The sequence below is a fragment of the Lissotriton vulgaris genome, chromosome 11, assembly GCF_964263255.1.
Source record: "Lissotriton vulgaris chromosome 11, aLisVul1.2, whole genome shotgun sequence".
Taxonomy (NCBI): domain Eukaryota; kingdom Metazoa; phylum Chordata; class Amphibia; order Caudata; family Salamandridae; genus Lissotriton; species Lissotriton vulgaris.
This window is the reverse complement of record NC_141699.1, coordinates 1,003,340,713-1,003,356,277: the sequence shown is the minus strand read 5'-3', so window position 1 is coordinate 1,003,356,277 and position 15,565 is coordinate 1,003,340,713. Positions and strand designations below refer to the sequence as shown.

The 15,565-nt window shown below is 45.3% G+C and overlaps 1 protein-coding gene across 1 annotated transcript in view; it reads left to right on the top strand.

Annotated features, from left to right (window-relative positions):
* PRKCI (protein kinase C iota) overlaps positions 1-15,565 on the top strand; it is a 199,604-nt gene that overhangs the window by 84,061 nt on the left and 99,978 nt on the right. Inside the window, exon 9 of the mRNA XM_086944294.1 lies at positions 3,662-3,838. Within this exon, the coding sequence (XP_086800420.1) occupies positions 3,662-3,838 (177 nt within the window). The remainder of the gene's footprint in view (positions 1-3,661; positions 3,839-15,565) is intronic.

Genomic DNA, 15,565 nt, shown 5'->3' with positions numbered 1-15,565 from the left:
GTGATTCGTGAGGCGAGTCGCCTGCTTCTTACACCTAATAGTGCTTTTATGTTCCGAAATTCTGACCTTGATCTTCCTTGTGGTCATCCCAACGTACCTAAGCTGGCAGGGACACGTAATCATGTAAATTAAGTTGTTGCTGTTAGTTAGTAAACCGCTTTTGTTCCCACCGCCGGCTACTTCCACTGTCGATACTTGTGGACCGTGTCGTTTGTGGACACGCCGTACAATTACCGCAAGGTGGTGTCCTTGTACTGGTGGCATGTCCCATAATGTTCCTACTTGGTGGACCATTTTTGTAGGTGGTCTGGTATGTACTAGTCAATCTTTGATACTGGTTCCTCTTTTAAAAGCAAAAAGAGGCTGTTCCTGGGTATCCGTACCGGTGTTGAGAATGCTCCAGTGTTTCTTTACAATCCGTTGGATGGCATTGGACTTAGTGCTGAATGTATTAACACAGGTGATGCGCTGGTTCTGTGGTTTTGGAGGAACAGGTTCGAGCAATGACTCATAGTTGTTATTTGCCGCTCTTTTCTTCGACTGACGTATCCGTTTAGCAGGGTATTTCCTTTGGCTAAGTTGTTTCTCTAAGATCTTTGCATGAGTAGAAAAGGTCTCTTTGGTGGAACAGTTACGCTGAATACGTAAAAATTGCCCGAATGGCAAATTGGCACGCAATGCTTTAGGGTGACAACTGTCATACTGCAATAAAGAGTTGCGTGACATAGGCTTCCTGTTGAGCTCAGACTTCAGGCCATCAGGGTATCCTATGATCAAAAGATCAAGGAAGGTTAGAGAGTGTGCATCAAATTCCACAGTGAAGCGAAGGAAGGCGTTTTGTTCATTCAGCCACTTGTGGAAAGCCATTAGTTATACAGTTGTGCCACGCCATACCACAAGAATGCCGTCAATATAGTGATTTCAAATGCGCACAGATGCATGGTAGGGATTTGTTGGTTGTAGCACAGTCTTGCTCGAATTTGTGCATGTACAGGTTCGCTAAGCTGGGGGCAAAAACGCTGCCCATACTGGTCCCCGATACCTGTAAGAAAACAGTTTCTTCAAATTGGAAAAAATTTCTTTCATGGCAATAGTTGCCAGATTCATAATCAGGGAGACCGGTGTGATGGAATCCAAGTCTTTCTCCCGAAGTAGTCCTTCTATTACCTCCAAGGTCTCATTCTGGGGTATTGAAGTATAAAGCGACTCGGCGCCAAACGATACCAACAAGTCAGTTGAGGCATTGAACTCAATCTCTGGAAGAATTCTCAATAGATCTTTGGTATCTTGGAGGTATGTGGGCATGAGCTTAGCCATAGGTCTGAGAAAGATATCGACCAAGGTAGATAGTGGTTCAAGCAGTGAGCCTATGCCCGATATTATAGGGCGCCCCGGTGGAGGCCGTTGTACTTTATGGATCTTTGGGAGCACATAAAAATATGGCATCACCGGATGAGGGGTGCGCAAAAAAGCTGCTTCGTTCGAAGTGATCCATCCCTCCGCTAGGGCTTCTTCTTCAAGGTGTCCAATGATGACGTACAATCTCTCGGTAGGGTCTTTTGTCAATTGGCAATAGGATCGAGTGTCCCCAAGTTGTCGTAGGCACTCTTCTCTATAGGTAGTAGTGTCCATCAAAACCGTAGCCCCACCCTTGTCTGCGGGTTTGATTGTCACTGAAGAATCTTTTTTCAGATTTTCCAATGCTTCTTGTTCAGCTTTGGGGATGTTAACAAATGGTTTTTGTCCTTGTTGGAACAGTGTTTGAACATCATGTTGCACTGCTTCCTCGAAAGTGGTCACTTTAGCGGGTATCGTGACAGCTAGTGGAGTAAAGGAAGACTGTCTTTTCAAGCCTGTATTCTGTTCCATCTCATCTCCCTCGTTGTTTTTAGAGAAGAAAAAATGGAGCCGTATTTTCCTGAAGAACTTGGACAGTTCTATCTGTGTCTGGAAAGGATCCCCAGTAGTCGTTGCAACAAAGCCTAACCCCCGATTTTAGTACTTTCTCTTCATTCGGGGTTAGGCATCGGGAACTCAGATTGACTATGAGGCTGTCCCCGTGCGCGGCCCTGGTTGGTCCTGCGGTATCTTCTTCCCGCTCCGTAGGTCCATCGACTGTGGGGGGAGGTTCCACTGTACCTGTCCTAGCGGGCCCGTCTCCTGACCCGTGACCTCCCTTGGCCAAAGCCTAAAAAAGGCGGCATATTCTGACCCTGTTGAAAAGGCATAGGGCCATACGGGCCCATATGTTGTGAAAACGGTGGTACTCCTTGTCCCCATGGGTTAGGTGCCCACCATGGGTTGTATTGGCTTGGAGCTTGGTTGAAGCCTCTCCAGTTCCTCCAATTACCCTTCCCTCGATCGATTTGTAGTTAGTTGAATTGCCTTGATTCGATGAATCCGAATCACTCGAGAGGTCTTCTGATATAGAGGTGCCGTATGTAGAACCCCCTCTACGCCCATTCCTGTTGAAAGGAATTGGAACATATGTTGGACTTGTGTAAGGGTAGATTTTTTCAAGGGAAAACTTCGCTAGGTCTTTCTTGCATTTTTCCAATTTAGAGAGCAAGATGGAGTCTTTGAACTCTTTGCTAATTTTGTTCCCTTCTTGATTTTTCTGGACACCTTCCTTTAATACAGGAGGACTGAGAGGACGAATCAGGTGATATCCTTCTTATTTTTTTCGCTGCACTTACACATACTTTTGAAACAGTAGCGGAGTTCTAATTGGTCCTGATGAAGCAGCAGATACCTTGTGAGGATCGTAAAACTGCAGAAACATGTCGACCTTAATATCTAGTCAGTAGTTATCTGTTGAACCCACTGACCCTTTGCATTAATTATGTTTTTATCTATTGGAAGTGTACGGCCATAGAATAAAGTAATTTTTGCGTCCACTCTCAAATTTTAACTGAACACTTTTTCTCACTCACTTTTCTTTATGCACTGTTTCTAGTAACCAATCCTTGCCTATTCAACAACCTAGTGAGTCCCAAACACTTCACATCTAGATTCTAGTGAAGTGGTTACAACAAGGACTCTCCACTCTGTGTAGTGGCCCAAATGATGGAAAGGGCAGTATAGGATGGTTTACTGATGGTAACCTGACACGTTGTGTGAGTATCCTGTTGCATACCATATTGACACAAAGGATGCATATAGGTAACCGGTCAGAACACATTTAGGCATACTATAGAGTTTTTTCGCTCAGACCCACAGTTAATCTTCTCAATGAAACACCATGGTTGGAAATTTTTGCACACTAGTAAAATTATAAGATTTTTTCTTTCATTTAGATCACACACCTTATGTCATTTTCTTGAATTCAAAGATGTTCAGAAGCACTGAGTAGTAATGTCACAAATCTCTTTCTAATAAACCCAATTTACCTTGCACAGTGAACTGTTCTTAATTAATGTCAATTCACTATCACATTATATACAGTTTTTCAGTAATAATTATAAACTGATGTGGTGGTGATCTCTGCTTTGTTTCACCCTGTCTTTTCTTTTCAAGCTTTAATATGAATTTGTTCGGGCTATCAATGGGAACAGCTTGGCATTATCTTCATCTGCGAGTTAAGCATTCGAGAATGGTTAGAAATGTTAGGGTGTTGTAGTTGGTGCCATATTTGTGACCTTCCAGTTACTTTTATTTTTAGGCAATGAATATCCGGGAAAGTGGCCGAGCACCTTCTAGTTTGGGTCTCCAAGATTTTGACTTGCTGCGTGTAATCGGAAGAGGCAGTTACGCAAAAGTACTTCTGGTCCGATTAAAGAAAACTGAACGCATATATGCCATGAAAATTGTGAAAAAGGAGCTAGTCAACGATGATGAGGTAATCATGAAAACCTCAAACTTTTATTTAATTACTCATTCCTTGCCTGTTGAAACCAAGTAGGAGATGCTCAATATCCTGTTGCCTGTCCACAAACATCAAATTGGTTGGTCTTCCCACCCTTTGTAATTAGTGAGGCTTCTTCATTCGCACACGGGCAGTCACCAGTGGGGATGATTGTCCTTGGCTGTTCTCACTATAATTTGTAGTCAGTTAACATGTGGAATCGGTCACTTCCTTTGCCTTTCGTGCAATTTAAATGGACTTGGGAAGAATGAGCTTCTGCTGTTCCATTGATGTTGGGAGGCTGGACTATAGCACTACCATCTAGCTGCCATGCATCTATTGTATTCATGTTGTGTTATGATAAATAAGTCTGTGTATTATGAAGTATTGCACTTTACCTCCAGAACTTATTTTTTGCATACAATTTGTATTTTTGCACAATATTAAAACTCTTTTTTTCTTCATGTGAATGTTCTTACACACTGTTTAATGCATTTATTGTATTATCCTTCCCCACACTCGCCACTTTAATACTCATACTTGTATTTAGCTGCTAAAATCATTCTGCATTTTAAATGGCAGAATTATGTTGTGTATTATATCTGGTTCTCTGCCACCTAGTACATCTGACATTCATTTCATATTGAAGGGTTTTCCTTCTTTTCGGTTGATGACCATTTATTCTGTCTGTTGTCTTTAATGGCTTTTGATTTGAACTTGTTTTGCTTCTTTGCTTATTTTACTTTGTCAGTTAGGCTACTTCTTCCTTCCTAGGAAGGCTGATTTTTTTCATGACTTATTTATGTTGGTCTAATGAAATAAAATTATGCCCTCATTCTGGTTAATTGGCACAACAAAAGCAGTTGAAAGTGTCATATGTTTGTGGGGATGTTGCTTTGTTGGTAACGCAGCACACACTGATCCCATAAGTTACTGTGAAAATTGTGTCCATCCCTAATTCTGATACTTCCCAAATAAACCAATTTGTACATTTGTCATCAAAGTTTGGTAGTCTTAAACTGTCAGACCTCTGGATGACATTGACAGGACACAGATATTCAGTTTGAAATATATGTTTGAGGCATGTGAGATGTAGATCACATGCTTTGCATAAGATCGCCATCTAGTTTTGGTTCTCGATGTTTGCACTTTGTTTTTCTGAAGAAGTTTTCCCTATTCACGAGGTAGGGGACTCCTCCCTTAGGTGATGGTGCACATCATCAAAGACTGCATTTTCAGATTGTTTTTTCCCCCATCTGGTTCGGATGTACCTCGCTGCGCTCCGGTTCAAACTCGATGCTTCGGTCCTTCTTGGCGCGTATCACATTCACACTCAACTGTATTGTTTCCGTTCGCGTTCTCCTTTCTTCACCTATCGTGATTTCTAAAGAAAATTTTGATCGGAGAGCTCGCGGAGGGCCTAGCCCCTGGTTCAACTCGCAGTTGGTGGAACAAATTCCTTTCAAGTTCTGTCCTCTGTGCCACTCGAAATACCCGCTCACTGACTCACACGAAGCGGCAATTTGTGTTTGTCACCCGACCACAGAGAAGACCACTGCGACGCGTGCCGAGCTTTCCGCTCCAAAAAGACTCTTCGCGATCGTCGGGCCCGACGACGCGACATGCAGAGACAAAAGCAGGTTCCATTCCGGACCTCTTCGAACCTCAATCAGACGAGGAGGAAGGTGACAATTTTAAGGATCCTGTTAGAGCACGTATCCTTACCCCGAGGGTAGATAAAAAATACAAGCCTGCCCCATCAGATCCAGTTTACATAAAAGGTCAACTACCATTAGATTTACTAGTAGTTTCTAATGCACGCAAAAAGGGCAAACTCCCAAACTACTGGAGACGCATCACCACCTTATAAGGAGTCTAAACTTCTTGATGCTTCAGGAAAAAGGATAACCTCCCAGGCTGCTAACGTCTGGCATATTTCCAATACACAGCGTTGCTAGCACGCTATGACCGCACACACTGGGATCAAATGAAACAACTCATCCAGTTTCTCCCTCAAGAACACAAATCAAAAGCGCAAGACCTTGTTTGTGAGGGGCAGTTAATTTCTAATCACCAAATAAGATGCTCCCTAGATGCTGCTGTTACATCTGCCAGAGCGGTAAACACTAGTGTTCTTTTAAGAGGACACCCCTGGCTGCTCATATCCGGGTTTAAACCGGAAGTTCAAACTTCCATACTAAACACACCCTTTGACAAAGAACACCTTTTTGGGCCGGTGGTAGACACTTCATTGGATGAAATGAAGGATACTGAAGTGGCTAAATCCACAGGAGCACTTCAGTCTCCACAAGGGCGTGGTTCCTCTCGTCACTCCTTTTATCAAGCAGGATCCGAAACTACTTCCTCAGACACTGCGTCCAGCTATAAGGGCAATAACCAGCCCTCAAGTTCCAAGGATTTCTTCCTGGGCACCTACAGAGGAAACAACGGCAAGGGTGGAGGTCGAGGTTCCAACACGCATACCTCGCCATCCAATACAAAACAATGACTTGCCCATAGTCCCCCTCCATCCCCCCCCCCCCCCCCTCCCCCCACCACTTAACACCTGTGGGGGGGGACGACTGCCACAATTTTTACCAAAGTGGCAGTCAATAACAACAGACTAATGGGTTCTCCAAATTATCCATTCTGGTTACTGACTGGAGTTTATCAACACTCCTCCAAACATTCCCCCAAAGCTGCACAGACTTTCGCCGGATCACCTTGACCTTCTTCTCAAACAGGAAGTACAATCCCTGCTACTAAAACAAGCCATAGAGCCCGTACCACCACACCACCAAGGGTCAGGCGTGTACTCCTTTTACTTTATAATTCCAAAAAAGGGCGGCTCTCTCAGACCCATATTGGATCTCTGAACTCATTCTTTACATACGTCCACTTCCACATGGTAACACTGCAACAAATACTATCTCTTTTGCAAAAGGGTAATTTTCTTTCTATTCTACATTTAAAGGATGCCTACTTTCATATTCCAATCCATCCGTCTCACTGCAAATTTCTCAGGTTTGTGGTAGCAGGTCAACACTACCAATTCAAAGTGCTCCCATTCGGAGTCGCCACTGCCCCCAGAGTCTTCAAAAAATGTCTGGCGGTAGTAGCTACGCATCTCAGAAGACAAAGCATACATGTCTTTCCCTATCTGGACGACTGGCTCATCAAAGCCAGCACATATCAGCAATGTCGCAAGCACACTTCACTAACCATTCAGCTGCTTCAACAGCTAGGGTTTCTCAGTCCGTGTTAAAATCACATCTTCAGCCAAACAAAGTTCAGGATTACCTAGGAGCTCTAGATACTCCGAAGGCTCTAGCGTATCCCAATGCAGCCAGAATTCGAAACATTTAGGCGCTCATTCTCAAACATCAACCCACTCAGTCACTTCTGTCTCGAGTGTTTATGCAACTGCTGGGAATGATAGCATCTTGCATCATCGTTTCCCACACCAGGCTACACATGCGCCCACTTAAAGAGTGTTTAGCCAGTCAGTGAAACCAGTCTCAAGGTCTATTAACCGATCTAGTGTTGGTAAGCGGCCGTACTCCTCGCTCCCTTACTGGCTGGGGAGCTCATCTTCAACAACACACAATGCAATGACTGTCGAGTCACCAGCAGAAGATGCTCTACATTAATCACTTAGAGCTCATGGTAATCTTTCTAGCTGTCAAAGCCTTTCAAGATTACCTATCTGGCAAAGCTGTGTTAATCCGAACCGAAAACATGACAGCTATGTATTACATCCAAAAATAGGGTGGACACACTCTCTCCAACTGTCCCACTTAGCCCAGGACATCTGGAAGTGGGCTATTCACCACAACTTTATCTCCTAGCGGAACACCTCCCAGGAGTCAACCATCAAATTGCGGACCTCCTCAGCAGGCAGAGGTATCAAATACACAAGTGAGAACTTCACCCTCAAGTTCTCCACCGATACTTCCAAGCTTGTGGAGTCCCTCACATAGACCTGTTCACAACACCAGAAAACTCAAAATGCCAAAGCTTCCCCTCCAGGTAGTGAAGTAGTGTGGCTCACTGGTTAGAGGCGGCAGACCCGAGAGCAGAGGACGGCCCGGGACCAGGGTTCGATTCCCGGCGCGGCAGGTTTCTGGACCAGGGTCAGCGGACTCGATAATTCTCTCGCCTCGGTGCCCACTCTGATCAGCGATCACACTCTGCAACTCTGGGCATTAGCTTGCCTCAGCTTCACTAACGGCCCCACCAGTCCGCCGGGGATGCCTGGTCTCACCCTGGAGATACCCATTAAGGGACCATCTCTCAGGGAAGCCAGGAAGGGTTTCGCAGCGGTCGAAGCGCCTTGGGACCCTACGGGTAAGTAGCGCGCTATATAAATGCCTATACATTTACATTTACATTTACAGGTATCCACACCCTTTGTCCAAATGCAATGCTCCATGGATGAACTGGTCAGGGATATTTGCTTACGCTTTTCTGCCTCTCCAACTGATTCCATCAGTTGTTCGGAAATTCAGGCAAATATCACTCATGCTAATACTGGTAGCTCCAACATGGGCACGTCAACCTTGGTTCACAACCCTGTTGGAACTCTTTCTGGTACCACACTAAAAATTACATTTGACTCCCAGTCTCCTCACACAGAGCCATGGAGAAATCAAACACCCAGATCCTGAAAAGCTGAACCTTGCGATCTGGCTCCTGAAGTCATAGAGTTTGATTATCTCAACCTTCCACCAGACTGTATGAACATCATTAGAGAGGCAAGAAAGCCTATCACAAGTCCCTGTTACCCAGCCAATTGGAAGCGTTTTGTTATCTATTGCAATAACGATCACATCAATCCCCTTGATGATTCCATACAGAACATACTGTGCTACCTATTGCATTTGCAGCAGTCGGCATTGGCTTATACATCCATTAGACTGTATCATGCTGCCATAGCAGCTTACCTTCAAAATAGGCAACATTTATCGCTATTTCGAGTGCCATTCATCAAAGCATTTATGGAAGGGCTATTGTGTAGATGTGTTAGCAAGACAACAAACTAATGTGGGTCAAGCAGTACTTAAAGCGGTATTTCAGACAACTCCAACAGTTACAGGATAGCCACTGCTTCGGGGAGACTTCTGTATAGTCTATGCAAAGCATGTGATCCATAGCTCACATGCCTCATTAGTAACATGGGACCAAATCTGGTCTGCAGAAAGCAAGGATGAAGTCTTATTTTGACCAGACTAATTTAAAGCCACCTTGGTTATTTTCAAAACGATTGCAAGCACAAAATACAAAGGGGAAACAAAGTGGAATCTCGAGATAATGTGCCACATTGAACATCATGTCATAACTAAAAAGAATCCATAGATGCAGAGATACTTGATTTATCTAGATAGCTCTAATGAGGTCCCTGTCAATTGGCATTCTTCCCACATCCACACTCCAAAGCTAGTCTGACTACGACTATGACTGATGTATACTAAATTACTTCTATTGTTTTGCGTAACTATTTGTAAAACTGATCCAGTGATTGTGCTACATTTTGCCACATTCTGTTGTGACATACCTCTTTCCCTCTTCATGTAACAATTCCCTCTTGTGGTGTGATGGTCCGTGACGGTGGCCAAAAGTATATAGTTTTAAACTGAAATCTTATGGTAAGACTGTAATGATCACATTTAGTGCCTAGGGATCAGCAAGTAGTGGGCACAGCAACGTGACTTTCTATGATCTCAGTTCTGAGATTTTGGAAGATAAGCAATGTATGATGATAATGGAATTTGAATAGAGCAAACCAAGCTGGATAGCAGTGGTACGCCTTACAGAAGAGAAAGCCCTAGCACAGGAGTTATATAGTTTACAAGTTGAACTATAAGGAGGCATATTCAATGTGATTGGTAAACCCATAGTGAGGTGAGTGAGGAGGGTGGTGTCGGGGGCTTGGGATGTGGAAAGTGGGACCGGGCAGGGACACCCTTTGTCGTCTCTATTGTTTGTGCTGGTGCTAGAGCTGCTAGCAATGCATGTACATCTAATGAGTTTTCTAGCACTGGGGGACCTGCATGTTTAATTTCCACTCCTGTTGGTAGTGCTGGAGCAGTTTGGTGGGGTTGCAGGGCTGCGTGTTATTGCAGCGAAGTCACTTGTTTTTCCACTGGGTCGCTGATGAATGACATTCCTAATATCTGGCTGCACTAGGAACTGCCCAGACGTGGGTCTCTTGCTCACTTTGCCGCTGGATTGTAGCTAGCCTGGCTGATGAGTGGTGTTACCCCGAAACCGGTCCCAGGATGCTTGTTTCCAGTCCAGGGAGGACTTGGCGTGGCAGTTCGAGCTCAACTGTTCCCATGAGGCACAGGGTCAAGACTGATTTGCATATGGCTGGGTCCATCCAAACTGGGGCGGCGAAGTAAGCTAAAGAACGATGATGGATTCAAGCCAGATCTGTGACTGGGGGTAAGGGTCTGAAAAGTTTCAGCATTCCGTCCATCTTCTCCTTGTGTTTGCTTTGCACTGGGAACTGCAGCACTTTTGGCATCTGGGCGTTCTGGTTAAGCATCTGAAGGAGAGGGAGTATACCCTGACTAGGAAGAATTGTTGAGATGCTAAGAAAATCCATTGTTTTCTGGAACACTCTGCCAGAGCCACGCATCCAACCAGCGATAATGGCAAAGATGGTTTTGTTGCCTAGATATTTGTCATCTTCTGAACATGACCTGTGATATCCCCGGGAACACACTTCGGGAACTGGACTTCTTGTTGGTTAAGTTGGTCTGGGCAGGCAAACTCAGCAGCGTTGGACTGACTACCTTGAAGCTGACAGGGAGGAGGGGGGCTTGAGCCTCCGTGATTTAAAATTATATTATTACCCAGCTCACCTGCAGTGTACCATTGGGATGAAGCTTGGGAAAAATTGTTGTTGGGTGGCTGCTATGGAATCTGTGTGCTTCAGAAGATAATGGATTTAATGCAGCCTCGGACGTCTCTTGTGCGATAAGATCCCCCACCAAAAAAAAGGGGTGAGGTGAAATTTAGAGTGTGCCATTGTTACCCTTTTTCCAGAGCATTAGACCTGAAGTGGTTACCACAGTTTCAGAATATACCAAGAGATATGACAATGGTTCACTGGCAGGCGGGGCGGGGGGTTGCACAACGCTGGGGTACTGGTTCGTGGGAGAGCAATTGCTGCCATTTGCGGAGGTGCAGGATCAGTTCGGTATGGCGACTGGGCAATTTTTACAATGCGTACGGTTGACCAAGGCGGTGATTGAGTTTTGCCCAGGATTTCCCGCCTCTCCCACCAGTTTCTACAATACAGCTGGAATCTGGTACAGGGTACAGCATCACAAGGAGTGTCCAGATTCTTTAGGGCGTTAAAGGCTGAGAGACTGAAAACGGGTCTGCTTGCCCGCAGGCAGTTTGACAGAGCTCTCGACACTCCTTGTATGGATGCAGAGTGGGGTCATGACTGTCAGCAAGTCAGGACGGTTTCCAGTAATGCCTGCTTACAGCTAACCCATTTCCACTTTTTGCACCAAAGCTCCTATAAGCCTCTGAGACTGGCCAGGATTTATCCGACCCCAGCATTCGGATTGCCCCAGGTGCAGCTTAAACCGTGCAGATTTTTTACACACTTCATGGACCTGTGGAAAGCTGCAGCTCTACTCAACTGATTGGATAGAGATCTTATGCTTAGTTACTGGGCTGAAAAGTTCACAACCCTTACCCCGTCTTTGTTTTAGCACCCTCCCGTTGCCCAAAGGGAAGAAGATACTGTATCCGTTTGCATTGTTGGTGTTGGCGAACGCATAGGTGTTGTGCAGGTGACCGGACCGATGCTGTGCACTGGGACTGGGATTTGATGAACTGGGCAGTGGCGAAGAAAATAAGAATGAAAATGGTCCTCACGCATGAACATTTGGCTGATGATTTAGATGATTGGGCATCGATATACAGGAAGTTGGCGATGGGTGCACAGGGAGGAACCGAGGGGGCTATTGTGGACACACTGGAGTAGTTGCTATGCAGCTTTTATGGTCCATGATGATTCTTACAGTGTAAGGTGTCATGTTATTTGTTGCCATGTGTTTCTTTTTATTGTTGTTGATGTTGCAAATTTACAAATAAAAAAGTAATATTTTAGATGTGGGTGTTTCATTTCAAGAGATTGCTTTTCAGTTATTTTTGTATTTGAGGATGGGTAGGTGTTTTTCTGAAGGTAATTGGTTTGTTGTATAGATGAAAAACCCTGTTGCCTGTTTTTTCCCTTACATTTCTTCATCTGGTGAGGTCTTGACTCCTACTCCTACTTTGGTGCCGACTGCCTCAGTTAACTAGGTAAAAAATGAGTGCTGGTACTGGGATGTATGCAGCTGGTTTTGAGATGATTTGGCCTGGCGGGTTAGCCAGTGACGTTACTTGGCATTGGTGTGATATAGTCAAACATCTTAAGTCGTTTGAAGAAATTAGTTTTAGCTTGTGGCCTCCCTTTTTAATGGCGAAAGAGTGATACATATGAGGACTTGGACTGTTCTCTCCGTCCCAGTGAGAGAACTATTAATTTCATGGTTATCCTGAAATCTGGTTCAGATATGTAGAGTTTAATTTATTTTTCTAACTGAACTGATACTATGATGCAACTTTCCCGGACAGCTGGGAGCACGCCGAGATCAACGCCTTACTCTAGAAACCCAAGGCGGACCTCAAGAATTTCCGACCAATCTCCCTGCTCCCGTTCCCGGCGAAGTCCATTGAGAAAACCGTCAACAAGTAACTGACCCGCTACCTCGTGGAGAACCGCATCCTGGACCTGTCCCAGTCCTGATTCCAGCAACCACAGCACCGAAACCGCCCTCATCGCTGCCACCGATGTCATCAGGACCCTGCTGGATAACGGAGAAACAGCGGCCCTCATCCTCCTGGACCTGTCCGCCGCCTTTGACACGGTCTACCACTGCACACTACGAACATGCCTCTATGACGCCGGGATCCAAGAGAAAGTCATGGACTGGACCACCTCCTTCCTCTCAGGCAGAACACAGAGCATCCGCCTTCCCCCCCTACCGCTCCGAAGCCACCGAGAACCTCTGCGCCTTACCCCAGGGCTCTTCCCTCAGCCCAACACTGTTCAACATCTACATGGCACCTCCCGACCCACGTCGCCTGACAGCACAACCTCAACATTATCTCCTACGCCGATGACACCCAGCTTATCCTCTCGCTCACCAAAGACCCCGACACCGCCAAAACCAACCTACACAAAGGAATGAAGGCCGTCGCTGAATGAATGAGGAACAGCCGGTTGAAGCTGAACTCTTGACAAGACGGAAATCCTCATTTTCGGATCAACCCCTTCGGCCTGGGATGACTCCTGGTGGCCGACCTCACTAGGAACAGCTCCAACACCCACCGACCACGCACATAACTTAGGGGTCATCCTCGACTCCACCCTCTCCATGACTAAGCAGGTCAACGCCATCTCCTCCTCCTGCTTCAACACCCTCCGCATGCTCCGCAGGATCTACAAATGGATTCCCACTGCGACGAGAAGGACGGTCACTCAGGCCCTCGTCAGCAGCAGGTTGGAATACGGAAACACACTACGCAGGAGCCTTGGCCAAACTCCTGAGACAGCTGCAACACATCCAGAACGCCTCCGCACGTCTGATCCTCAACATCCCCCGCCGCAGCCACATCACACCTCACCTGTGAGACCAGCACTGGCTCCCCATCAACAAGAGGATAACCTTCAAGCTCCTCACCCATGCACAGAAAGCACTCCACAACACCGGACCAGCGTACCTCAACAGACTACTCAGCTTCTACTCCCCCACCCGCCAGCTCCGCCGGCCTCTCCGCAGTCCCCCACATCCAAAGAGTGACCTCCGGCAGCAGATCTTTCTCCTCCCACCTCGCCGACAAGACCTGGAACACCCTCTCCATCAACCTACGGCAGACACAAGACCTGATGACCTTCAGAAGACTCCTCAAGACCTGGCTTCTCGAAGTATCAGCACCCCCCACCCCCAGCGCCTTGAGACCCTCACGGGTAAGTAATGTGCTTTACAAATGCTATAATTGATTGATTGATGTCTTAGGCTAATTGCCAATATGTTCTTTATAGGAGAGGTCTGTGTTCATGGTGCATCAGAGTGACTATACATTGGCTGTCGGTTGGGGCTTAAGTCATACAGGTTAATATCAGATAGGCTACCATCTGAGGGTTGTTTGGTGTTGATGGTGAGCAGGGGAAATACTACCCTTATTGAGTTAAGTTTGAGGTAGGAGCTGGGTATCCAGTTCAGTATGATTTCAAGCAGCCTTACTTTGAAGTAAAGTTGTGACCTCCATATATTGGTGGATTTTGAGCCATTATTGTATATGGATCCCAGAGATTCCTTACAGCAATTGAAGATGATCGGTGACCGGGTAGATTCCTCGGAACAAGAAGGATGGCTTCTTTCTTCTCGATGATCCAAAGTCTGCAAATTGATGTTGGTAGTTGAGGTTGGGGGATGAATTGTTACAGGATTGGCTGAGAAGGCTATCTATCCATGAAACCAGCTAGGGTTTGGTGGTTGATTTGGTTTTAGGCTGCAGAGAAGTCAAGCAGTATAAGAAGGCAAGATGCATTGCTTTTCTTTTTTTTTTTTTAAGTATACCTGCTTTTGTGGTCTGAATCAGTGTACATAGTCCTGTATATGATTGTCCTAGTTCATTTGGTCCTGCTATTAAGTGGCTACTGCTTTCTGAATGGCTTATGATGAGGGTAGATAGGTAATTATGGGGGTGGTTGGAAAATATTTTTACAAGAGTGGTAACATATGTCCAATTGTGAGTGCATCTGGATAGGTTCCTTAGTTGAGGACGAAAAGTGTATTTCCACATAGTAGTTTTACATTGGATTATAATATAAGGTAGTATTCATAATAAGTGATAGGCTTGAAGGAGTTGGAAAGTTCATTCACTTGGGGTTGTTGCAGTGGCATGGGGAGGCATGGTGGTTGATTTGTTTGTATTTTTGATGTATCCTTTGATTTTGTTGATCTTCTTTGTGAAATAGTGGACAATGGTGCAATCGTTTGTTGGTTGTGGGATTGGGAATATAATGGGGATCCAGTAAGGGATTGGCACTGTTTGACTTCCTTGAAGTGCACCTGCTTCTGTTGGTCGCTTTGTTGATGCTTGTCTTGTAGAAGTTGGCTTTAGCAGCAGTGATGTGTGATCTGAATGATCAGTGTATTTATTTGAATGGGCAGAGATCCCTAGGCACTGTGGGTATTTGTTTTTTTCCTGATTTGTCTGCGATTTGCTTGGTTATAGTTCTTGTGTGTCCAATTGGAAGGGGGGTGAGGTTTGAAGGATTGTGTTGTCATTGGAGCAGTTTCCTCCACATTATTTCTCCATGTAACGCTGTATAAGGTGGGGAATGTGATATCTGAGTTTGTTTGGTGTGATCATTTTCTTGGTTCCTCTTGAATTGCTGTCAAGGAGAAGTTGAAGGATTGATGGATATGCATTCCTCTTTTGTGTTGACATAGTTGGATAGGTGTGGCATGGAAAATGGGTTGGAATTGTCAGTTCATTCCAAAGGCACTGGGTCTAGAAGTGAAGAGGAGGAAGTAGTAATGATGCAGTCAAGCGTGCAAATGGGGTTGAGGTCTGAAATTGGTATTACATTTTCTTTTGATGGGCGATAGAGGTCAACAGGAAAGATGAAATTACATTGTTTTC